General features: G+C 39.8%; 1 protein-coding gene across 36 annotated transcripts in view; it reads right to left on the bottom strand.

Annotated features, from left to right (window-relative positions):
* SGIP1 (SH3GL interacting endocytic adaptor 1) overlaps positions 1-27,177 on the bottom strand; it is a 206,119-nt gene that overhangs the window by 67,034 nt on the left and 111,908 nt on the right. For 21 of the 36 annotated variants that reach the window (XM_040470530.1, XM_040470529.1, XM_040470531.1 and 18 more), the window contains 8 exons: positions 20,928-20,939; positions 15,777-15,788; positions 12,579-12,603; positions 11,586-11,637; positions 10,196-10,281; positions 6,825-6,917; positions 3,311-3,385; positions 514-1,014 (listed from right to left, as the gene is read on the bottom strand). In XM_040470530.1, the coding sequence (XP_040326464.1) occupies positions 514-1,014; positions 3,311-3,385; positions 6,825-6,917; positions 10,196-10,281; positions 11,586-11,637; positions 12,579-12,603; positions 15,777-15,788; positions 20,928-20,939 (856 nt within the window). The remainder of the gene's footprint in view (positions 1-513; positions 1,015-3,310; positions 3,386-6,824; positions 6,918-10,195; positions 10,282-11,585; positions 11,638-12,578; positions 12,604-15,776; positions 15,789-20,927; positions 20,940-27,177) is intronic. The other 15 variants (XM_040470554.1, XM_040470562.1, XM_040470557.1 and 12 more) reach the window with 5 other exon arrangements.

Raw genomic sequence — 27,177 nt, 5'->3', positions numbered from 1 at the left:
ATATATATATATATATATATATATATATATATATATATATAGTGACATTGTACACTTTAAGATCTTACAATTTTGTCAATTATACTCAATAAAGCTGAAAACAAAGCAAAACAAACTAAAAAATGAAACCCTTCATACAGGCATCTGACAGGGAAATTATACACTTAACATGAAACACACTGGCTATGAAATCTGTCTTTCTAGAACTTTCCCGAATCCCAAATGATGGCACAGCAGCTTCCCTTACAAAACATACACTTTCTATCTGCAGGGTGGAAAGCAGGACACTCCTGAGGGCTAGGAGCGCAGGGCAGAACACATCCACAGACTCGTACTATGACAGTTAGCATTCAATGCACTAGGACATGCCATGGGGCCACAGAACACCCACACCAAAGGAGGGATGGCTGAAGCTCTAAAGCCAACTGCCAGGCAGGAGGAGGGTGTTGCTCACACTGCAGCAGCCATGGCCATTCCCGGTCACATGAAGCACACTCAAACAGTAAGACATACCACTGGTGGTCCCCGTACCACTGCCCGAGCCAGGTCCAGGGGATGAAACCACAGTCCTGTAGGTGGGTGGTGGTGGGGGAGGTGGGGTTGCTCTCTGTCCCAACCCAAAATCTTTGGGAGATGAGATTGTTTCTAAGTAATCATCTTTAATGAAGGTCTGCTCAGCGATTTTCTTCTGGACTTCTTCTAAATTGAGCGGCGATGGTACATTGCGAGGAGGACCAGGGGGTCCTGAGGGGCCTGGGGGGCCCGGAGGGCCCGGGGGGCCTGGAGCTGGGGAGTCAGATGGGTTGTCTGATGCAGCTGGTGGGGACACCACCTTTTCCCTTGGAGTCAACTCTGGAGTAACATGTTCCGGGGACGTATCAGAAAAATGGACCCACTTTTCTTCAGCATTAACAGCAACAGACTTGGGGGACAACACTGGGCCAAAAATGCTGTCCAAGTCATTGATTGATGGTAGTTTTTCAATTTTGACCTCTGTGGCTGACTGGTCATTTCCTGTGGTTAAAGTAGTTGATTTTTAACTTTAATTAGCTTTGTGAATATTATTTGTATGGGGTGGGGGTGGGAGGGGTGAGGCAAAGAATAGTAAATAGATTGCCTTGTGAGGTTAAAAATAACTAGACCAGAGCTGAAGGGGAGGAGAGAGTTCCCTGTCTCCATAATGTGAGAATTATCATTTTATGTTGTTATTTTACCCTTTTTGCTGGGTGACCCCAGTTAGCTATTTTTACCACCATTGAAAGCGTTGAGCATGCTCCCGCTCTCAAAGGCTGCTCACAAGAGTGCAAAGTGTGATCATTTTGAAAAGGCTGCACTTTGAGAAGGTTCACAGAGTACAGCCTCTGAAACTGCATTCCAAAAGGGAGGTCCCTTCTGAAAGTCTGGCCTACTGAAATATAGACAACACAGTAGAAAAATAAGTGATAGCTGAAAATCACCTTCATATTTGACAAAGACTGTCTACTTGAGCATATTAAAATGTTTAGTGAAACTAATAATATCTGTTAGTTTAAAAAATATCATAATTGGCTAAATACACCAGAAACAGTACTACGATTATTTAAAGGACTATCCCCACATATATATTTACAAACACACACATATACACCCCACATACAACACACACAGGTTATTGAGAAGACATTTACTACTTATTAGAACTATCACATATATACTTATTTAATAGGGAGGAAAATTGCAAAAACATCTTTATAATTTCTTTTCTCATCAAGTTCAACCTGTTAACTTCGTAGGCATAACTGTGAAGTACAGAAAAGTCTCTGGCCTAAACATTAGCATCAGCTATTCTTTTTAATTCTTACCAGTAATAAAAGGAAAAAAAATGAAAACTATCTTCTGCAGCCTGGCAAGGAATGCTTGGTCAAAACAGCAATGTGAGGGGCGCCTGGGTGGCGCAGTCGGTTAAGCGTCCGACTTCAGCCAGGTCACGATCTCGCGGTCCGTGAGTTCGAGCCCCGCGTCGGGCTCTGGGCTGATGGCTCAGAGCCTGGAGCCTGTTTCAGATTCTGTGTCTCCCTCTCTCTCTGCCCCTCCCCCGTTCATGCTCTGTCTCTCTCTGTCCCAAAAATAAATAAACGTTGAAAAAAAAAATTCAAAACAGCAATGTGAGGAAGTGCACTTTTTAAAAACTATTGAAATTAGAAACTGTTCCCTGAATAATTGTGGGGCATGAGCAGAAGCAACTTAACCTTTAAAGAACACTTTGGCTCTACGAACTGGCTTAGTACTTCCATATTTCGTGTTTGAAAAGAATTAACCTTCAAGGTTCCCAGGCCACAGATAAATGGGGTAGCAGTTTGCATATCCCACAATATTTATAATTTTGTCGCTGGTAGAGTTATTTGTCTCTAATATATTTATGGTAATACAAGGAATCAAAATGATTTGAACTTGGAAACACCCTTACCTATGATACTCTGGATGACTTTTTGTTGGATTTTAATCAGTATAAATTTCAAAAATGACTATGCCTTGCACTTGGTCTTATTGATGAATACCTACTCTGTAGCTCTCAAGCTCACCAGGCTGCATATATAGCAAAGGATGAAACTTCAATAAATTCCAAAGGTGATAAAAACCATATTCTAAGGGTCCAGACACATAAAATAGCAATGACTGCTTTGGACTTGCTAGTCCAATAATAGATTATAAATTGCATGAATATGTAGTATTGATTTTAATAGAAGGTAAAATGTGCCTTAGAAATATCTGTCTAAAGGCATGTGGCAATTCCTTGCCATATTTCATTATCCTTACACATCTCTTTGCCATGGGATAATATGGATTACTGGGAAAAAAAAATCCCCACCTCCCAAGCTTACCCATATGCTGCACATCCTGGGAGCCATCCTATGTCTTTGTAGACTAGACATAGTTTTAATTTGTAGTTTTAATTCTAGGAAAAAAAATTATCAGTTCTTGGGACAATGAGAATTGTGCCTTGAGATTTTGAATCGGTAAATCATTAAAATGAGATCCAATGAAGTGAAATGCCAATTAAACAAGGACCTTTGCTATTGAGATTGTTTTCTTTCACTTCACACGTAAACGTGGCTCTCATTCAACAAAATGACACAGAGGGAAAATCAGTTGAGAAAGAGAACCGTTTTGTGAAACCTGAGAGTGATACTTTAAGTAAGTGGGAATGGAAGGAACACTGAATGCGAACATTTTCACGCTTTGTGTCTACAGCTTCTGACACATCCATGTTGAGGTCCGGGGCCACCACTGGTGGCCATATCACCCCAGAACAGGAAAACCGGAAGCTCACCTGGTGCAACTGTTAGCGGGGAACCTGTTCGGGGCGGGGTGGCCGGTACATTTTTGGGAGGCAGTGGTGGAGGTGCTGCAAAGACACAGGAAGTCAGGCGTTATTGATGATTTTCTCCCTAAATTACACAGTATTCTGCAGGTCAGCAGGATGTGCACTTTCTTTTTTTCTTTTTTTAATTTTTTTTAGCGTGTATTTGTTTTTGAAGGAGAGAGTGACAGTGTGAGTGGGGGAGGGGCAGAGAGAGAGAGAGAGAGGCACAGAATCTGAAGCAGGCTCCAGGCTCTGGACTGTCAGCACAGAGCCCAATGTGGGGCTAGAACTCACAAATCGTGAGATCATGACCTGAACCGAAGTCGGACGCTTAACCGACTGAGCCACCCAGGTGCCCCGGATGTGCACTTTCATTCACATTCCTGCTGTTGGAAATGTTACCGCCATTAATGGTCTACAGATTTCTAAGTTCAGAGCTAAGAAACTGAAGCAGGACCCCTTCAGATTCTTCCGTTTTATGCTAATAAGAATTCGTCAAAAGAATGTCAGATAATGATAATGTCTTCATTTTATTTATTCATTCCTTTCTTGGACGAACTTCATGCACCAACAAAGTTCTATATCCTGTACTAGGAACTAGGGGCAAAGGGCTAAATAAAAGAAGCCTCTGTCCTCAAGGAATTTATGAATGAATGGATGGATATCATGTTAACAGATGATTACAATCCAGGGGTGGTCGAGGAAATGAGAATTATCTTGGTGGAAGCTCAGATGAGGGGGTTTTTAATGTAGTCAAGATAGTATTGCCTAGGTTGAGTCTGGAAAGATTTCTCAAAGTCATATATCTTAGGGGCGCCTCGGTGGCTCAGTTGGTTAAGTGTCCAACTCTTGATTTTGGCTCAGGTCATGATCTCACAGTTGTGAGATCAGACTCTACTGTTTAACATTCTCTCTCTTCTCCCTCTTCCTCTGTCCCTCTCTCCCCTCAAAAAAAAGTCACACATCTTAAATTTTAGTATATTTTTGAATGTCTGAAGCAATATGATTTGGAGCAAGGAAGAATACGTAGATTCCCTTGGTAAAAATTATGGCTAAACAAAACCCTTCAGATAGAAAAAGTATTATATTACTGCCCCAACCCAGAGATTCAACCTTCTGAACTAGACTTGTCATTTTGCGGGCAAAGTTAGGGATTACTATTTCAAAAGGTACATTTTTTTGTCTTATTATTTCTTTCTTTTTAAAAAATGTTTATTTTTGGAAGAAAGAGAATGCGAGCAGGGGAGGGGCAAAGATCAGGGGTGGTGCGGGGGGGGGGGGGGGGGCGGTGAGTTACAGAGGATCGCTGACAGCTTCGGCGCTGACAAAGCACACCCGAACTCACAAGTCCTGAGATCACGACCTGAGTCAAAGTCTGACGCTCAACCGACTGAGCCACCCAGGAGCTCCTTATTCTTTCTTTAAATGTATGTTTTCCTGTCACCTGCTACATTTAGTAGATTCAAAGAGTTCACACTAATCTCATAAACCAGTGAATCTGAATGTGGCCCAATCCTTCATAACCTAAAAGCAGAGTGGGTCAGCTGGGCCTTGGCTGGAGAGCTCTTACAGTATCCTCTCCCTGCCTGCATTAAAAAGAGCCCCTTTGTGTCACTCCACCCTCACTTGACTTCATTTAATTTCAGAAAGCATCCCATCTTTCTATACACCAGGCCTGGCTGACAGCTACCATCCTAAAGCCCAGAAATACCTGGTTCCTAATCTTAGTTATGAGCTTCTGAAAACTACACCTCAAACGGATCGTGTTTTTCTACAGAAGCTGAGAGTCCATCAGGGGCTCTGTTTTTGATTAAGGTTCTCCGCAAAAATTGAGATCATCATCAATAAAAATACACAAAATACCATAAGAGCCTAATAATGTAAAACAGCAAATTTATGCTGCAACCATGAAATGAGCAAACTTATGCAATACATCTCGATTATACAATAGCCTTTGCTGTGCTAAGTGTAACCACAGCACATAAAACTCATAAAACTCTAAAATGTCAATAGTTGGTCTTAAAATCAATATATTATCTACATAAACATTTCATTTATGGACTTTCTTGGCATCTAGGAAAGGTCTTCTAGGAATAATCTGGATGGCTCAGTTTCTAAAGAAAGCTTTTCAAGGAAGTTAGAGCTTTTTCACTGGCTTTGTTTCCCAGTAGCAGACAGAAACATTCAAAATCACACCACTGGGGTTCAAATTCTCTCAAAAACACATCTTTGAAAGTTTAGACATTTAAAATAGTTATTGGTGATGCTGTTTTTCCTATCCTGTTTTATGACGGAAATACCTTTGGAAGGACTGGATCACCTGGTTTCATAGCACTAATCCCAGTAAACAACCTCTGGGACTTTGATCAGGAATCTCCTCGGTTAATTCCTACAATTATTTTTAAGACCCATAATGCAGAGCCCTGGGAAGGCTGAACTGGTAAAGTATTAATTGGTGTGTATATATAGTATTAATTTCCCACAAAGGAAAAATATTCTCTGCATCCCATCTCGCCACCAAACATCTTTTTCTGAGACCCAGTTTTCTTCCTACAGTCATTTTAAGGAGTACTTTCCACAAGCACATATGCTATGGGAAGTTTACTGAAATGAGAACTCAAGAAATCCATCAAGTGGGTGGCTTGACCGAATGAACAATCCATTCAGGCCAAATAGCTCAACCCACCACAGGTGAAGGGCTATCAGCATCTTCAGGAGAGGGTGGGGGGTAGGGGGCGTGCTGAGATAGCATCGCTGATGGCCCTGCTTTAAGACAAGTTTGCCCTGACCTCCTATCTCAGCTTCCCACCAAATAGCATCATTTCTCTTGCTCTCCATTATCCCTCTTTCTTCTCAATGTGTCCTTTCTGTTCTATGCATCCTCCTTGTCCTGTAGGACTAGCAGAGACTATCTGACTTGTTCACTTCTGTGTTGTGTGATAGTCCAGTACCTGGAGCATGGTAGATTCTCTAGCTTACTTGCTTCTCTCTCTTCCGTATGCATGGTGAATGAATGAATGAACAAGCCTATAGGATGTCAGAAGAAGCTGTGATTCAAAGTTAATAATTTTATTATATTATTCCTGCCTTGACAAACTGCCCTAACCCCTTTACCTCTAAAGCCTATTAGAATAACCTCTTTTCTAGGGTGCCTGGGTGGCTCAGTTAAGCATCTGACTCTTGATATTGGCTCAGGTCATGATCTCGGAGTCATGGAATTGAGCCCCATGTCAGTTTTCACTGAGCATGGAGCCTGCTTGGGATTCTTCCCCGTTCCCCCCCTCCCCAACTCATTCTCTCTCTCTCTCTCTCTCTCTCTCTCTCTCTCTCTCTCAAAATAAACCTAAAGAAAGAATAACATCTTTTCTTAATATTATACAATCCAAGTGTTGCTTATGTACTTTCTAAGAGTTGCTTAATTTCACTATGCAGACAGTAAAATGAGTCACTTATTTTTCCAGACAGAGCAGACACAACTTACTTCCAGTGGGAAAAGGCCTTGTTAACTTTGGCGACTCGATGCTTGGATTAATTGGTTGGCCTGAACCCCATATCTCAGGCTGATCTAAAAGAACTGGAAACATAAAAAGAAAATTTCCCAGGGTGAGTCCAAAAAAGAAACATTCCTGGATTTTAGAACTTAAAATGTCAGTTTAAAGATGAGCTTCACAAAATTATCTCCCTCTTGTCTTAGTCCTAGCAAAGTAATTTAGAAGTGTGCTGGTTCTCATTCTTTTCAAGCAAAGAATGGAAATGGCAGTGGTGTGTGTGTGTGTGTGTGTGTGTGTGTGTGTGTGTGTCTGTGTCTGTGTGTGGTGAGGGTGAGGGTGTCTGTGTGTGCACACATAGCTAAATAAAATCTTTCAAAATACAGTATCTGCATTTTCTTCCTGGTTGGTCACTTAAGGACATTCTGAATGTTAGTACATGTACTGGCTCTGTTTTGGACACCCATTTGAAGATCCAGGCATTAATCCCATCCATGCATGTTCATTTCAAGTTGGTTTATTTAAAGTTTGGTAGGAATATGCTTCAAAAATAAAAATGCCTGGGTTCTGTAGAGTGGTTCATATCTTTAAAGGATAGTACAGGGTCTTTAAATAAACCTTTTATGGCATCCTAAAGAGAAATGAAATTACCCTAAAAATGTTTGGTAAATATCTTAAGAGAACGAACAAAATAAAGAGGGGCTTCAACACCTAAAGTAAACCAGGGAAATTAGGTATTGGGCCTAACGACACTGAACCTAACGTAGCTTCCATTTCTTCTATCTTCTTGTTTTGATTTTTTTTATTGCTATGGTAACAATGTAAACAACTAGGTTTTCTCCATACATATCATTTGCCAGGATCTATGGAAGTACTGCTTGTAATTCATTATGTGGTAGAACACAGGCTGGGTGGTTAGTGGGCTATGAATTTGAATCCAGCCTCTAAGACTGTAGGAACATGGGCCACTCATTTCACCTCTGAGCTTCCCTTCCTTCTGTGTAGAGATAGTAAGAGGAATCCAAGAGTTACTAAAAGGATCACAAGAGATAATGCATACAAATAAAACGTACACAAAATGCATGTAGCACACTTATCCCAAGGCCAGAATATTATTAAATATTCTAATCCTTACAACACCAGCCTGTGGTTGATTAGTGCCATTTTCAGTAGAAGAAGTAAAGACTAAAGGGATTAAATAATGTGCCCAAGAGCTACCTATTGGTAGATGAGATGGGCTGAGATCTGATCCTGGGCATGCATACATGACTCCAAAATACAAATTTCGACCCCAGGCCTTATAAGTTAGTGACGGAAGAATCAAGGAAATGCAGTGAGAGTGCGTAGATATGGAAGGTTAAGTGCAAATATTGGAAGAGCAAGTGTGTGTGGGCAAATGCTGGAATTTTATAGAACTTTGGGGGATGAAACCACCTCAAGAAAAAGCAAGCCAGGCTCATGGACAAGGTCAGGTGTGTCTCTCCTCTCCACCACAAACACAAAGATGGTCTTGGTTATATTTTGCTTTAATATGAAAGCAAAGATTCCCCAAAGATGTGGAGTAGCATTTTTTCCCCATGGATGTGATGGGGGACACCACCTCAATTTTCAAAGAACTGTTTTCTAGGGGCGCCTGGGAGGCTCAGTCAGTTCAGCATCAGACTCTTGATTTCAGCTCGGGTCATGATCTCACGGTTCATGAGATCAAGCTCCATGCTGGGCTCTGCACTGACAGCACAGAGTCTGCTTGGGATTTTCTCTTTCCCTCTCTCTCTACTCCTTCCCCACACTCTCTCTCTCTCAAAATAAATAAACTTTTTTTAAAAAAGAACTGCTTCCTATTTTGTAAATCAGGTTTCCATACAGTTAGGGGATTCCTTTAATAGGTAGATTCAGATGCAACAAATCAAATCCCACCTTTAGTCACTATACAGTTATGTCATTAAAAGGAAAAGTGATCATAGCTGAGTTAATAAGACAACTGATAACCCATCGCAAGGCCACCTTTATTTAGGGATTTTAAGTTGTAGACATTTAAATCCCTAAAGGCGTATTTAGGGATGTTCCTTATACATTTTCCTAACTGTATCATTGAAAAATATTTTGATGTGGTTGACTGCTAACGGTCTTCCAGTATCTATTCTCTGTTTCTTCTATAGTTAAGAAGTTCTAGCTGGCCGTATGGCACTAAATTCTTTCTGATTGGCTCTAGTTAAAGTGATGCCTGTCTCTTCCAGATTTTGCTTTCACGAGAATTGGCAGCGAATTCCACTGGTCGTCCCTATCCCCCGCCCCCTCTCCACTTTACTCTCACTGGGGGATGATGAGAGCTGGAGCAGCTCCCGTGGACCCAGACATGAAGACCATGTACTGAGAACAGCAGAACCACCCTACCATCCCTGTATTGTTTACTTTGAGATTGTTAACATAAGACAGAAATAAAATTCTATGTTGTTTAGCTCCCTGCAATTTGGAGTCTCTTTGTTACTATAGTTTAGTTTACTCATTATCCTTTCAAGTCCTGTTGTCCTCAACAGTTAAATTTTATTTCTTTGCCCAACGGTATAAAAAATAACATTTTATTATACATATACAACAGTGCTTTTAAATCAAATGATGTTTTTTAATAAAAACATCCCATATTACCAAACACAGACACTGGAGATGCATGCATTGTATGTAAATACATTTCAGGAATAGATTAGATCCCTTTAATAAAGAGTTTCATTTACGTCAGCAAGGTATACATTATTTACAGCCATCCAAAAAAGATGGTTAATTTTAAAAAGTTAAATATCTAATTCTAGGAATAAATGTTTAATGGGTAAACCCAATAAAAATGGCTGAGTTGATAATTTTTTCCACAACATTTTGCTTGTAAGTTGCTCAATGAATCAAGGTCATTCCTGGGTCTTGAGCCTGCAAACAAGTCTGGTGAGCAGTCCAACTGACACCTCCAGTGACAAGGTGGAGAAGAGAGTAAATGTGGTCAGAGAGGCTAGATCACAGTGACAGTGACTGTGACAGGGAATTTAAGGTCTTGGTCCACAACGATAACTGTCTGGACCCCAGGGCACTTATTCCCTGACTTATTCCCAGTGATTTGTATAGATTTGCAGTAATTCTTACTGACCACTCTTGAGGAGTGAACTTGTTAACTATTTGATATTTCTGGAAGCAAGGTTTCAAATCCTAAAATACTAGAGGTTTGCAAATGAAACTCTTATCCCCATAGCACACCTGGATCAGAAATTCTCTTTCACATGAGGATCTGATGGTACATGGCTCAAGGCACATGCCTTTCCTCTAGGTAACTTATACTTCAATGAAAAGAAAAATCTATAAAGATACACGTTTTGCCTACCTTCTGTCTTCTGTTCATCAAAAGCTGATTCTAATGGAGGACCAAAGAGGGGAGCAAGGGCCGTAGTGTCATCTGGAGGCTTTTTGCTAAATTACACCCATTAAAACAAAACATAGAGAAAGGGGATATTAATGCTGAAAATATATACAAGCTTTCAAATATTTTTCATGGCAAGGCAGATATATGTGTGCGTATTTGGGTACATACATATGCATGTACGCAAGCTCCCATGGGGCCAGAAAGTATGTGTAAGAATGTCAGATGTACTATGGACGAGAGGATTGGTAGGAGATAAGATCCCTAGTTCTCATTGAGAGACCAGCATAATGGTCCATTAGAAATAAGTTGAGAAACTCTTTCAAGTCATCAAGATTCTCTATACTTAGAAGAGATAGTACAAGAGATAACAGTTTATTGCAAAGCATTTAGTTTCTTCAGATCTCAAATACCATTTATATTTGTCTGCATCACATCCCTGTATTGTAGCTAATGCAGTTTGTGATTAGTGAAAGTCAGTCCTAGGTAGGTTAAACGAAAGGCACCCAGGAAGTTTGTGTTTAAAGAAGAAACTAGGTCTACTATTTTCTAATTTCCATACTCTCTCTCCAATCAACACTCACAAAGACTAGTTATAACCTCCTAATACCTTAAATAGAGCACATCTCAGAAAAAGAAGGACATCGAGAACTCAAGGGGAAGGGTGGAAATACGTTACATTGTTATCCTTTCTCCTAATTATTACTTAAAATGATTATTAACAAAAGGCTGCAAAATCTTCATTTCTTCCCAGACTCTATTTCCCTCACTGATCCTGATGAGTTCTGTGTGTGCAATGGGAGTGAGAGGGGACAGGGTAGGGGGCCAGGAGGAGGGAAAATGAAAAGAATCCAGCTTTTAATAGAAATAGTAGTCTTTTTGGAAAACAATGCCCATTTGTACAATACTTACCTCAAAGAATAGACAATGCAAAATACAGCGTTTTGCCAAAAACAAAAAAGCAGAATAGATTCTTTTGGTATATGACAGGTGGAATGTATCATGAAATTGAAGCCAACTAAACAGGCTATTCTTCATAGGGAGATATAATCATATGTCAGATCAGCATTCCAAACATCAAAAGATCTGTTCATACAGACTTTCACTATTGCATTAGTGAGGGGTCTGCACATTCTGATAGTCACTTTGGATGACTATACAGTTCTTCTGTAAGTGTCTGCCTCAGGCTGCACTTGTGAGAAACGATAATACCCTTGAATCATGCTATGGACTCACACGTAAAAGCAGTCCCTTTATTAATACAAGTTGAAAGCTGAGCCTAAAGGAGATCTGCTTGATTGTTAACAATGTGTGATACCTTATATAAAACACAACTAATGTCTTCCATGCTCACCTCGTAAGTTCTGGAGTTGGTGTGGAACGCCTGGGTCTTGCCACTTCTTCACCTGATGTACAGGACAAAGAAACTTGGTAGGCATATTTTTACTATTCCTTTCTTATACATCTTATGAGCTATGTTTGGAAACACTTAGAGATTTACGTCCCACCAATAAGCAACTCAATATGAAATTTTTGCAAAACAAACCCTCTACCCAGGCAATGCAACAGCCACATATCAGACATATGTAGTAGCATTTTATCTGGCATTTGCAAAACCTAATTAACCAAGGAATTACCATGATAAGCTGTCAAACAGAAGAGCTGTATACTGCAGAGTTTAGCTGAGTAGCCTACCATTCTTCAAATGTCTGCCGCCTTGAGCAGTCCTGCTTCCCAATTACCGTAAGAGAATACTAAGCCAGGCCATATGTACGTAGTACAGGAATCCAGCATTCTTTGCCTGTTCTTTTCTTGAAATGCCAAGAAAATGTTGTATCTTTAACTAGCAGCCCTGAATTTAGAATTCCCTAGAATATGCTATATGCCACAGAGGAAAATCATGCCCTGCATATATTATAACCTGTATCATATCACTTTGGGTGACTAAAATTTTTATATCAGATAACATTATGAATGGGTAAGTTGCATCTGCCTTGGATTCCTTCCGTCCCTCTCCTCTCCCCACCCCCATCAACAAACACACACTTAATTAAATCCATTTCTAAAGTCAGATGATACAGCAAGAGTTGACAAATATCGGAAGAAGGTAGCAATGCTTTTCCCAAACCATATTCATATTCAGAATTTAAATATTAATTATTCAGGACCCACCAGGCCCCTTTATCATTACAAGATTTCTTTGCTGCAAAAGTAAAACATTTGTACACCTTAAAAATCAAGCCCAAGAGTGTATAATTGAAATGTATACATATTTATGCTCCAAGATCCAAGGAACTATTTCTTCTTTTAAATTTTACTCTATTTCTGGTAGCTAGGATATACTTACTGGATAAGTTCCTTTTAATTGCACCCTAGAATTAGAAATAGACACTATAAGGTTTAAGACCACATATATGTTATGTACAATATGTATATTTCTGTCATTGCAATTAAACTGAATTCAGAAATGCAGATGGGGAAAAATGAAATTTTTCTCAGAATTGCATTCAAGTTGGAATTTGTAGACACACACATATAAATCAGTTTTTAATTTTACTCAAGGTTTATAGAGAGAAAGGAAGGGTAAATCATAAGTCTTCTGAACCAGAAAAACCCCTTACCTGGGTAGACTTGGTAAATTAAGCAAATATTGAATAGCTCAATTAAAAAAACAACCTTGAAGCCTATCAGACAAATAAATCCAAGTTTCGCATATGTTTGGTGTTTGAAAATTATAGAATGTATTGGGAGTACTGTCTGGTTTTATTAAGGTGGGGGAGGTCCATAAGTTGTTGGTAAAAAGTCATTAGTTTACTAATGCAATTTTTAAAGATATAAGTGGCAAATGTTATAGGGAAGGAAAACTTGGAGGCATTGCCACTGAATGGGCTGTTTTAATCAGGGAGCCAAGGAATTTCATTCTCCTCAACTGCCCTTCCCACCTCAATTTCTTTCACTTGTGTGCCATAGGGCTCACCAATCCACCAACTGAAAGTCATTCCTTTAGCTCCAGGCATTGTGGTACAATAGGAATGCAAACAGCCCTGGTAAGAATTATTGGAGAAGGTATGGTCTAGTTTTTATAATACCCTCGCAGAAACTTATAACAGAAACATTGATTACATAAAAAGTTTTGATTCAAAACTGCTGTGAAAGATTCTTAGCCTGGGGTGCTACCAGAAAAGTAGAGCCCTGGAAGGGTGGTATCATGGGCTTGGAAGGGCCTGCCTTAGGAGAATGAGGGGGACAGAGTGGGGCTGGGAAAGTGCAAGTATAGGAAAGTATTCCAAAGGGTATGACCATGTGTTTGGTGGCTGGTCACAGATACGTTCTCTTCTCTCAAATGGTAACATGAACAACTCAGGATCAGATGTAGGGCCTTTATAACAGATCCAGAAGAAACTTCTTACCTTCTTTCCTAAGGATTTCTCAGAATTTTCTGTCTCATTTTGAACTCATTTATGATACAGGAGCAGTTTCAATCTGAGCAAGATTTTACTAGATGTTTTCTAACGAATGGCTTAATCTTTCACTCTGCATTTCCTGGCTTATCTTGCCTAATAATACAATCTGTGTGTATGTGCCATTATAGAGAATTATTCCATTGTTAGTAAAGATTTTTGAAATAGAGATTAACTTTATTTACTTTAGTAAATGAGCATTTTAAGTTAATATGTCTGATTAAGTTAATGTTTTTTTTTAATTAATAAACATTTAAATTAAATACGGTCATTTAAATCAGCTACAGTCATTATGGGAGTTTGGATACAAATTGGTTTTCGGAAAATAAGACTCTGTAGACAAAAACAATAAGAGAACAAATTGTTTAAATGGAATTAAAATGTTGTTCTAGGTTTTGGAGCCTCAGAGAGTCAGGTTTTTATGGGTCTGAAGTAAAGATACCCAGGCTCTACTTCCTAGTAGTCGATCACGAGGTTGGCATTGGAGGAACAGAATTCTCCTAGAATTGTGAGACCTGAAACCCAAGAGACAGGGGACTCCTGAGGCTGTATCGAGGACCTTTTGGTCTCTCTATCCTACCTCTTCCATTAAAAATGTAATACTCATGAAACCAAACAAGGTACAAAGCTTCTTTTGTATTCGTTGGTTCTCGGTGTATCAATTCGTTACTAGACGTTCATTGTTGAGAGGCAGTAAACAAGAAGCCCCTTTAACATTTTTATTAAATACTCCTCATAAGTGAACCATCACCAGTTAAGTGCAAGCAAGATACGGCAGAGATGGGCAAGAAGACTCTGTTGTATAGAGATTAGGAAGAATAATATCAATTTAGAAAGGAACAGATATTCGAATGATCAGCAGCAACAGAAAAGAAAGTCCCATTGTCAGCTGGATCCCGCATACAGCTCTTTGATGGTCTTGAAGTTGCAGCATGGCAATCTAGAGCAAGGTTAAGGCTATGTCGATCACACAAACCACATTCAGGAGAAAGCCCATTGAGTTAAAAACTCTTCTCCTTCCCAAGTGACCACATTTTCCTCTTTTTAATGATTGTCCTTACATGTAGGCTGTGAATAAATCGCCTTCATTTTTAATTAGTTAATTCCCTCTTTTTCCTAAAAAAAAAAAAAAGAGTAACTTGTCATAATCTCAGATGTCACCTAACTGCTGGGTAGGAATCAGCCACACCTGAATAGCAGTCCCTGGAGGTGTTATCTTTGATCATCGGCTATGTGATTTAAACAGAGAACCACCAGCTTGTCAGCTGGGCCAGAGGATTGGCCCCAAATAATAACCAATTGATCAAATTGGCATGTGCTCACAGAGGGGATTTCAGAGGGCACTGTTTTCAGTTCCATTTCCTCTCTCAAGGCAGATGGGGGTCATTTCAAACAAAACAAGGACCCTACTTTTTGTTACTTTAAATTCATCGTATATTTCAATCTGAGAAAAATGCCTGATTTTTCACTTTGAACAACGCAAACTAATACTGATTTGTCTTCAGTGATGAAATACAGACTTATGTGAATAACCTAGGAGTATTGACCTGAAAACATGTCTCTTCCTCCCATGATGGAAATTATGATTATATATTATTAGGTATCAGTGTATACTGACCAACATAGATTATAGACCAGGACTTACTTCAAATTCAGGGTTAAAAACAATGTGGCTTAAAAATTGTTTCCTTACTTTCTTCATAGCTTTCTTATTCTTTATTATCACTTTGCTGTAAACTTCTATGGTGCTTTTTGGCCAGTCTTCAGGCCTTGCATACACACACATCCATACCCACGCCTGCACACACACACACACACACACGCACGTACACACACATTTTTCAAATTTAGCACTAGGGTTGGGATACTTATGTATTAATTTAGTTTGTTATGGAAAAGTGCTCTGATAATCTTAAAATATCTTGACACTTATATGATCAGTGGCTTCCAACCAATAAATATGATTCATCTGCTTCATTCGTTTTGGGTCATCATAAATTTAATGGGAAGCCAAACCTGGCCACCTCGCCTTGGCAACAATTTTCTCTATACATGTTTAAGGTAAAAATGTTGAGAGTTCTTACCGGGCTGCGCCTCTGTGATCAGCAAAAAGGAAGAGAGAACAGATACCTAGTCAGAGAATGATGGATCAGTCAACAGGCTTGGGTAACAGAAGATTTCATAAACAGCCAACCAAACATACACTCCGAGTAATCAGGCCAAAGAAAGACAGGCAGTCATCATGCCTGTGGCTTATTTAAACCATGAAGAGGTTTTGGAGAACCTTACAGAGAAGCTATCTGTGATATATCATAGCTTTGTTAATGGGGTGTACTATTTCAGTGAAGTGTACAAAAGAAAAAAGACAGAAACATACAAGACAATTTCACTGACAGCTTTTAATGTTTTGTCATAAGGAGTTTCTCTCCAGATTATTTGGGGAGGAGGTTTTAGAGACTAGGTACTATAGAGAAAAGTGTTTCCCACACAACAGGGTGTTAGCAAACACCATAGATGTAATGTATTTCCCATGTGATTTGCACTAAATTGGAGCCTCCCCACATCAGACAGTAGGATTAGAAAGACTTCTTGTTTGCCTGGCTCTTCTCTTTGATATCCTATGGAATGAGTGTTGGTGAGGACTTTTTTTTTTTTGAAGTGTCCGTTCTTGGCCTGGTGATTTGGGCAGTCTCTACCAAAGGGTAGGAATGTGACAGAAAAGATGAGGAGCCCCTGACAAGCACAGATGGCAGTAAGGAAAACTGTCCAGCATCAGTAGAACAATGGTGGACCAGATGTTGTCTGTAAGAACACAACCAGCAGACATACGTCTTCTCTCCTTCACTTCTCAAACCTGGTTTAGGGCTGCTATCAATTTACCCCAACAAACTCTGATTACTCTCCCTCTTTAGGGTTTTTCCACAGTAACAATAGTGACTGTGGTGTGAGTAGGGAAAGAAGTTTTTCTCAGAGTTTTGGTTTCAAAATATGGGCTACCCCATGAAGTTACTAGAGGTTACCTGTGACCTCTAGTATTGCCCAAATCCCCAAATCCAGGCCGGAAGTGCAAATACGTAAGTATCCAGAAGGTTGCTCAGATGAAGAGGATGGTTCTACTCTCTGGAGGGTGGACAGGAAACAAGCCTCTAGCGTTTTATACCTGGGAGGCCTCCATGGATATCTGGTCCAACTGCCTTTTTAAAAAAGAGGGGAAAGTGAGGCTCTGAGACACACAGCTAGTAAATGGGTAGAGCCGGAGACAGAGTTTAGGTCTCTGGTCTCATTCTTACTTTACGTCGTCGGAGGGCTCCTAAAGCAGAGGACCATGAATGCTTACTTCCTGTCTTGAATGTTTTGTGACAAAACTCATCACTTTGAACATGGTTACTCATGGTTACTCTAGTCATTTTTACTTATAATATTTGAGACTTTCTCATATGCCTTACGTTCCAGGTTCTGCTCCATATTTTTCTCACCTTTCTGATAAATTTGTCTATATGCGTGTACATAATTTACATAAAATCAAAAAGTCCCCTTATGAATATGTATTTCTAGGCTTAAATTCTTTTATTGACTAATTCATACTGTGTTTTGAGAGGAATTCACTAATGAAAATTTAGATTTTATAATTCCTTTAATGACCAGACTAAAATTCTTCTCTAAGAAAAAATGTGGGAATATATGATTTTAGCTTCAATTTCATGGCAAACAATTCACTTTTAAAGGTAGCATAAACTACAGCAAGAGGAGATTAAAAGTGACACAAATTTCCCTAAGACGAAATTATGAAAAGAAATGTAAAAATAAAATGCAGATTGTACCCATACAGAGGCAGAGCCTTACATACAAAGAAACTTTATTCATTTAAGATTATAGAGAACACTTTTCAAAATAATTTCAATTACATTAATCTCCCCAAATTAAGTCATATCTTAATTTCCAATGAGTGAAAAACCTGTATTTTTAATCAACAGTTCCTGCTCGTATTTTTTTTTTCTAGCGAAAGACAACATCATAAGATAGCATTTAAGAAAGTCTGCTTGCAAAATGCCTTCATCTGGGAAAAGCTGTTCAAGTTCATGCAGTCACAAGCTTATCATCCAGAATCGAGAAGACCCAGCTAGAAGCTGTGGAGAGGTCAGACCCAGAAAGCCTCACAGTCCATACTTAAGAGCTATTTGAAACCTTCAAAAGAAAAATATTCTACACGTCAGATTGAAGGGCTTCATATATGTTAATTGTCACCATTAAGGTGCATAACGCAGCTGTATACTGGTTCTGCTGAACAACAACAATTCTGACAGCAAAACATGTATGAGCCAGGAGAGAAGGGCCTCTGTTAAAAGTTTTATTTTACTCTTCCTCATTTCCCAAGAACGTTGAAGCCTTTAGCCTTCTACCTTTGCTCTACCAATGTATGGAATTAGCTTCAAAGGTGGAAGGAAACTCATTCGTGTCTGGTCTCGATAGATTCTATAAGCTGAACACTATGCGTTGAGCAGCAAACTCAGATGGGTGCAGGGCAAGGAGCGGGGTGCTGTCTGTAAGGGCACGTGTCTTTCACAAAGCTTTGGTGAACTCGCCACCAATCGGGTGCACCCACGCCTGCCCTGCAAAATGTGGGCCTACTGCTGCCAGATCTTCAGAGAAGCGGCACATCCGGATGTTTTTTTTTTTTTTTTTTTTAATTTCAAACATCCTGGCTTTTAAATGTGAGCTAAAGTTGTTTTTAACTACACAAGCAAACAAAACACTTATTCCGTTGTTCAGAACCTGCAGGTGGCCAATTTGTCACTGATTGCAGGCTTCGGGGTCTCAAATAATAAGCTCTCAGTAGATTTTATCTACTGTTCTTATTACTTCACCTGATAACTCAAACAGGGACTTTGCAATTGGTCTATTCATTTTCTGAACAGTTTTCCTTTGTTCCTATTTAAATATTAATTACTCAATTCCTAGATTTCTCTTGATCTTCTGACACATTCTGGAGAAGGTTTTGGAAACATTTTATTATTCCCTCTACTTTTCTGAAAAGAGATAGTTCTGACTTTGTACTTGAGGCTATTTTCGAAGTGGGCATACACTAATAATTTGTGATTTGGTCACTAGAATGAAGACTTTGGTTAGAACATGTTGTATTTCTAAAATGCATATAGTTTGCAACATGAATATGCATTCCTAAAATAATGTTTCAGCCTGTGTCCTCACAGTTTCCACAGTGTCCTTATTCCACACTAGCTTTGCTTTGTTATTTTTTGCACAAAAGGATTAATTTAAATTCAGCCTACTAGGATACCTTAGTCGTAGCCAATGCGAGTGTTTTAAGATATTTATAAAAAGAAGTAACCAAACACAATATGTCTTGCTCATCAAAATCACTAAATCAGCCTCAGTTTTTGAAGCTTTACAACGTCCTCATTTGCTAAATTCAGTGCTCTGTGGAACCAGAGGAAAATGCGTGAAAAGCTACAAAGCACCAAACAAATATTTTTATACAGGCTAGTCACAGCAAATTCAGTGATTCATGTTAGAGCATTTTCTAGGAAAGAATTAGAATATGTGATCATTATGCTTATTATTTTGATTCCAGCCAATATTCTTACTTGCTTTTAAATGCTTATGGTGAAGGCCAGCTATTCGGGCAAACACTTCTCCCCCACCCCCACCCCTTGTAGGTGTTTGTGTATATTTAAATTTGTTCCACTGAATACCTATCATATCCAATAGGACTTGGTTGAGATGATCTTCTGAATCTCCATTTGGGAAGAGAAACAAACAGCCTGCTGGATGTCATTAAGACTGGACCAGATTGAGCAATCCATAAGATGGGCATTTCCAAAGGAAAATGAGGCAAGGAAATGGGAGGGGGATTCACCCTTAGAAACAAACAGCTCACAATGAAAAGAGTTACTTGGCTATGAGGGTTAATGGCTATGAGGACAATAGGATGGAACCCAATGAGGAACAGGGCATTTTTAAGGCACCCCAGGTCAACTTCAGGCCACATGATTCAGTAACATTTGAAGTGGCCAAATTTGGACAATTCAGAGAAAGACTCAAGGTCAAGAATAAGCACAACCAGCAAAATGTAAAGAAAGGCTACTAAAGCATACCAACACAATTGTATGCCACAAAGGATGTGATACATACTTGACTCTCAATTACTCAGAGGTGGGCCATTCATCTTAGTATGAGCCATAGTGATAATAACAAATGCTTATTTTATTTTTAGAAACGAGAAGACATTGGGTTCGTATTTTGATAAATTGTAATATTTTGATCTCCTTTTTTGTTCTTCTGTATCTTCCACTTCTCCTCCCTCCTATCACCCAGACTTCCCACAAGTGTGGTACCCTGCAGGTGGTACGGAGACTGCCAGGATGGGGGCAAAGGACAGGATGACATGTTACAGCACTTATTGCAGTGTCCACTTAGGTGAGGTAAGTACAACCAACCACCAGCCCCTTCTCGGTGCTCATTAACATGGAAACAGCATTTCCATATTTTCTAGTCAGCCATGTATCAGCATCCTGAGAACGTGTTCCCAATACACCAGGCAACAGAGAAGAGAACGGTGAATTTTTTTTTTCTTTAGTGGCTCTGTTTCATTGTTGTCCTAAAATAAACAATGATGTAGGTACATCATAGCAGATTTTTGCTGCCACTAAAAATCACCCACTGATACTAAAACGGACTGTGGAAGAGTTGTTTTGCACTTTATAAAGATCCTCTTTTTTCGTTTCTGACAACTCCAGAAGGGGACATTTTTCTGATGAGATGAAAAATAAAATAAAAAAGACCCTTTCCTAGGCCAGCTTCAGAAGCCTTCATTCACAGATGCTATCATGTTGTGCATTAAACAAGAAATTAACTTAACAAAGTGTTTGCCTAGCTTATGGTATGTATGTGTAGCCTGACTAATCCAAGCAGAAGCTGCAATAAATAACACTTAATACCTAAAATATTTGATCACATGCCTGTTTTTGAGGCAGACATAGATCTTTACAAAATTACCCTGTGGCCCTTAATAACAGGCTTGTAAAATCACTTAGCAACCAACTTCCTTTATTCTGCACGGGGCATAATTAAGCCTTGTCCTCGCTCACAAAGGTTTGTTTTTAAAATTCAAAATCTTGTTTAGGTGTTAAACACAGTCAATCATTGGATATGCAGATGATGAAAGTGAACAGAATAAATAACGTTTGGCCAAAATGTGGAAAGGACTTATTCCTTACCGGACTTTTCCTCTAAGAAGCGTAGCATGAGGAGGAAAAAGAAGAGAAAAATGAGAGAAGTGAAAAGTATTTTCAAGAAGAAGCAGGTCAAGCCTCAGAACAACCTCACTTAAAGCAGCTCTCAAGGAATTGCTCTTCTAATGGTTTCCCCTGGGTGTGTGACACAGTCATTCCTATGCCACTGGCTCTGGCTTGAAGAACGGCAGAATGTGGCACCCCAAAATATGCTACTTTGGTATATTGATCACTGTGAACTGCAAGCATTTGAAAACGGTAAATGCAGGGAGATGCTTTCTCTGAACAACCCTCATCTGTCTAAAGATAAAGCCTCCAAAAGAATTGTCATCAATCCCCTTCCCAGGGGTGTTATCAATCAGGAAGGATTGACTCATACCATGGAGAGGAAACCAGAGGTGGATCCCACGCCCTGACAACTTTGTCACAAACTATTCTTTCCGTCTATTCTTGTAAGAGCTCTTTTACCTTTCCTAAAGATCAGACACTCTCCCTTCAGAGGCCTACATCCCCTCCCCTAATTCAGAATTCTAAAGCCACCTCTTTGACTTACTTATTTTTCCTGGGTGTCTCCCATGTATACAGGAAGTCTCCCATGTATACACTTGTTAATAGACTTTGTTTTTCTCTTATTAACCTGTCTTTTTGTTAGAGTCCCAGCTGAAAGCCTATGTGGGTAGAGATAAAGTTTTGCCTTCCCTGTAAGTTCCAGCTGTAGAGGGCATTGGTGTGGCCTTCATTTGAGCACATTGTAACCTCTCTTTTGAATGCTTTTATCAAATAGCTTTTATCAAATGTGTGCCTTGAAGATAGAAAATTATGCTTTGTGATTTGGAAGATGACATAATTGCAATGCAGCTGAGCATGGTCATAAAACTAATACATGAGATTATCCAGAAACTCCAGTTTTGTCAGGGAACCCGGTACCCATCATCTTCTCTCAAGATACCCTGGCTAGAATCACCAATTCTTTCATCCCATATTTTATGTCTCCCCACTCCCCACGGACATTAGCAAATTACTTTCCTGGTGAGTGGTTGCTGGCCCCTCAGAATGCTCTTTTATTTCCTGGGCAACTGTCTTGGTGAGGGCCTCATGTCTGGCTGATGGTAGAGCTCCACTGGCCTTGTATACGCACTTCCTGGCTGATGGTCCTATTGCCAGTTTTATCTCCTAAATTCATTCTCTGCTCTACCTCCAGAATTATTTTTCAAAATAGTGAAGTGAATATATTACTCTGCCCTTCAAAAACCTCCCAATCATACAAAAATTAGAACGCATGCTCCATTCTATGTCAGTTAGGCCTTCACGATGGGCTCCAATTTACCCTCACGTCTTCACCTTCCACCGCTGTTCTGCATGAAGCTCACACTTAACCTTGGAGGCTCCTGGTCATCTGAATGTTTGCTCCACTCACACACTTCCCTGCCTTCTGCTCAGGCTGCCTCTGTAGACTTCGAGGCCTTCTCCTTCTCCCTCAATTACAATTTTACTTATTCTTTAAGGTCAGGACCTTTTCTTCCATTGAGGCCTTCTCCAATGTTCCCTGTCAAAATCAGTTGTTCCCTTCTCTGGTTTGATCACAACACATTCCTTTTGTTCAAAAGAACAAACTCATGTTGAAGGTTTTTCTGCTTGCCTGGCATTTATTAGCCTCAGAAAAACCAAGGTACGCATTGCTAGCATATTTTTTGCAGTTCTTATTTTGTCCTGTTTTATTTAGGTGTCTCCACTCGATTATTAACTCACAGTAATGGTCATGAGTGGACTCTCTCTGGTCCCAAACATAGTGCTAGGCACACAGGAAGCATTCACACATGTTTAGGAATTCCCTTTCTAGGGGCCATTAAAACACTATAAAATGCATAGTATCTTTTAAAATACGGAAAGATGAACTGGTCTCTGAAATAAAGCTGAATTGTATATGCCCCAAGGGATGTGACCCTCTTTGTAATGGTTCCTTCACCAGCTCCTATAAATGTTTCACTTAACTCCTACTTAACTCTTGGTCTCTCTGCTATTAGTGACCCCAGGGTTGAATACATATTACAAAGGCTCCCAGGAAGTAGCACAGCTTTGTACAAACATTAGTATAGAGCTGTGTGATCAGATCTTGGGGCAGGGGTGGAGAATGTTCTCTCATGGCCAAAAACTAATGCTGCAGAACAACTGAGGGTCAAGATAGGTGCTGACATTCTTGGTGCTTTTGGTCCCAGACCCTTGGTAAGTAGCACAAAGAAATGAAAGTTATTAAGGTCCATGTTCTCAACCTACAGATAAAAAGAAATTCTTGGGTTAAAATCAAATAGTTTTAAAGGAGTTGTCATGGAAGGAGGAGCAGGAGCTTTTGTATATTTAAATCAGCTTAACCCCTTATTCTCTGGATGCTTTTGAGCAGGCTGTACTGCATCTCAATTCCGTAAGGCAGGGATGTAGATTTGTTACGGAATTGTAGGAATTTGTTGTGGAATAGTTGTAGGAATGTTATGAGAATTAAAAGATGTGGATGATATTGAGCTAATGTTTACTGAGCACCTTTACCTTTACCTTGGTGTCCTTGTTATTTCTAATTTAGCAGTGAAGACAAGGAGGCTTAGATAAATTCCAAGGCCACACAGTTATTAAGGAGCAGAGCTGGGTCTGGTTCTCAGCTTACCTACCTCCCCAGACCCTGGTCGAGGTGGGTCTATGGCACAGACCAAGTCCCCTAAACTGATTAACCCATTCTCAGGGCCTTATCAGCATTGGGATCTAGAAACAATACAGGTAAAGGCTCACAGATCGAACATCCTGGAAAATAATCTTGGGTCTTTCCAAAGAAAACAGTTAAAGAATATACCAGGGCTATCTATCAGAGCAGGTCTCAGGGAATGAGCTTTTTAGAACGTGAACTTGTGTTTCTAGGTATGGTTTCAGATCTTGGAATTAAACTGATTGTAAGGTAAATTTCTCAGCCTTTTCCTAGAATTAAATGTATTGAATTAGAATCACAAATGATAAGGACTGCCCCCCCACCCCCGCCCCACCACCGCACACCTTCCCAATCCAGACTTCATGATGATTAAACCATTTTTATTCAATATGTTGTTTGTTTTAATTGTTAGCAGTTCCAACACCTAGGCTATGAGCTCTGGCTTAAGGACTTCTTCAGAATGTCACACGAATGAACAAAGGGAAAAAAACCCTATAAGACAATTCTCCTTTGGGGAAAACAAAGATATTAATGAACTCACAGCATCAGAGTTGATTTTTCATTGTAGAAAAGCTACTAAGATAACTGGAAAAGAGATGTATACCCCTGGGTGCACTTGTACAGAGAAACTGAATGAGTGACTTTTTGGACTGGACAAAACATATACCTAAAATACAATCAATGAATCATCTCTCATGCAGGGATTGTCCTGTGCTGTGGCTTGAGAAAGCATAATTCTCTGATTTGCAAGCCTTGTTGAAAGGCAGCTCACCCTTACCCTAAACCACTTTCTAGTGCAAGGAGTCATTCAAGTTAGGTCTTGTTGAGGCCTACATGCTGTGCAAGGGGCTCAAAAGCAACAACATTTACAACTGAACTTAGTTTAAGACCCAGAGCTGAAGCGAACAGAGGTGAATGAAGAAAGTACACAGCAGAGTTTAGTGATCCTCACACAGAGGTTTTGTGCTCTAAATACATCCTTGCACTCTTAACAAGGAACCAGCTGCCATGGGAATTTGGGGCACCAAGTTTCATAAGAGTGGAACCAAGACACGAAAAAACCAAGTTTGACCTATAAGCTTCTTCAGTCTGTAGCCGTTTAACCTTAAAAATAAGATGGCTGGGGGCGCCTGGGTGGCGCAGTCGGTTAAGCGTCCGACTTCAGCCAGGTCACGATCTCGCGGTCCGTGAGTTCGAGCCCCGCGTCAGGCTCTGGGCTGATGGCTCGGAGCCTGGAGCCTGTTTCCGATGCTGTGTCTCCCTCTCTCTCTGCCCCTCCCCCCGTTCATGCTCTGTTTCTCTCTGTCCCAAAAATAAATAAAAAACGTTGAAAAAAAAAAAAAAGAAAAAATAAGATGGCTGTAGTTTGGATCTTTATATTTAACAAATGAGATTTGATTATAAATATAACCAGTTCTTATCAGTTATGTATGACAGAAATTGAAAAAAGATAATTCATTTAGATATTTATTGGGTACCTAATAAAGACAAGACACTACTCTAGGTATATTGCTGAACAAAACAATAGGAACAATAGACAAAATGCTCCAATAAGCTTATTCTGGGGGCCAGAGGAAGGAGATAGGCAATAAATAATAAACATAATAAAGAAGCAAACTACCTTGGACTTCAGGAGATGCTAAGTGCAATTTTTAAAAGTAGAGCAAATAAAGAGTTTTGGGAATGCCAGGGTAGAGAGTTTTATAATTTTTCAATAAGGTAGTCAGGGTAGGCCATTGAGAATGTGACTCTAACAAACTCCTGAGCCTGAGAGGGACGCCACACTGTGGCCATTTGGAGGAAGGAGGCTCAGCCAGGGAGCCAGGTTAGAGTGGAATGAAAAGGAAGAGTGGCAGGTGGTACCCTGCAGGTTGGGGGTGTCCCCACCATGATGGTCTTGAAGGCCACTGCAGAGATTTTGGATTTGTTCTGTTCCAATGCAGCGTATGGCCGTTACTTAGCAGGAATTCTCTGGTGTGGGGGTTTAGTAACTGTTGGTTGCCGAGAAGAGCCATAGCTGAGACAGATGAAGCAATCTCAGAAAATGCCTGGATGTGACATATGCTGTCATTTTCATTACTCTTTGGAAGCTGATTTTGATTCCCTAAGTATCAAGTTAAAAAAAATAAAACAGAGATGGGTTTCAAATAGGTTAGGAAGTGGAAAGGAGTTTGTACTGGGCAAAACAGAGTGAGGCCAGTGCATCTTGCCTTCCGTGTCTGTTGGATGCTTCAGGATAAGAGTTCAGATGGGCTCACTGGCCCTGTACCACTGCTGTGCTGGTAGCCGATTCCAGTGATGGTTCCTACCTTCCATGGGCAGTGAGGGGCTGTGTGTTAGACAGAAAGAAATCTCACCTATACTATATTCTGTTCATTATGAAATTTCCCCCAGTCACCGAAGAAACATTTTCTGACATAATGAATTTGAGTGATTCACACTCTAAGAGTTTTTTTTTTTTCCTAAAACAATTAAAAAGTACATCTATTGCTGTAGATTATTTCAGGCACTAAAAAAAAAATTCTCCTTCAAGGGACTTTTTTCTTATATTGTTATACTTATTTTTATACTGTGATTCGTACACTTACAGAAACTTCTTAGTACAAAAATAAATATAATAGTATAAAAAAGATAAGACGGTATGTACCACTAGGTGACTGAAACCTGAGGCTTTAGTTTGGAGAACAGGGGCGCCTGGGTGGCTCAGTTGGTTAAGGGTCCAACTTCGGCTCAGGTCCTGATTTCACAGTTCATGAGTTCGAGCCCTGTGTCAGGCTCTGTGCTGACGGCTCCAAGTCTCAGAATCTGTGTCTCCCTCTCTTTCCCTGCCCCTCCCCCCTCACACTCTGTCCCTCTCTCAAAAATAAATAAACATTAAAAAAATAGGTAAGAGACAGACATCTCACTGGATATGCGGGTTCAGGGGAAGAGAATTATGACAAAATACTGGCACTCAGAAAAGAAGAACATGTTAAGTTAAACTTTAAAAAAAGAACTTGCACACTGTAAGAGAAGAAAGAGAGTTATTGTTCGTATTATTCATCCATCCAATATTGCAGGAAAATGGGTGAACTGCAAGGGGAAAGATCAAAGAAATGGAGAGCCATAAATCTGCTCTCCTTCTAAAATGTGAGGGATGTACATTGCATTTTGTCATAGCAAAATACCAAGCTCCATTTCATTTCCCACAGTGAAGAACATCCATCCATCCACCCAAGTATTTTCTAAGTACCTCCTACGTGTCACTCAATGTTGTAGGTCTTGAGGGAAAATGTTGTAGGTCTTGAGGGAAGGCTCCACCCATGAGCTAAAAACCTGAGGGTCTGGGTTCTTACTGAATCAATCATAAAATATACTGTTACAAACTCATTTTCCAAATCGACTGCTTCATTACAGAGCCCGATCTACTCCTTCTAGGTCCATCAGGTAATAAAAATAGTTTTACATTCAAACTGTATACCAGAAGGACCAACACCACCAAGGCAGAAGAACATAATGATATAAAAATTAGCCTTTTTGATGATAATTAGCACTGTAATTAAA

The sequence above is a fragment of the Herpailurus yagouaroundi genome, unplaced genomic scaffold, assembly GCF_014898765.1.
Source record: "Herpailurus yagouaroundi ecotype Mexico unplaced genomic scaffold, PumYag 77, whole genome shotgun sequence".
Taxonomy (NCBI): Eukaryota; Metazoa; Chordata; class Mammalia; order Carnivora; family Felidae; genus Herpailurus; species Herpailurus yagouaroundi.
Note: the sequence above shows the minus strand (reverse complement) of the source record. Positions and strands in the feature narration are given on the sequence as shown.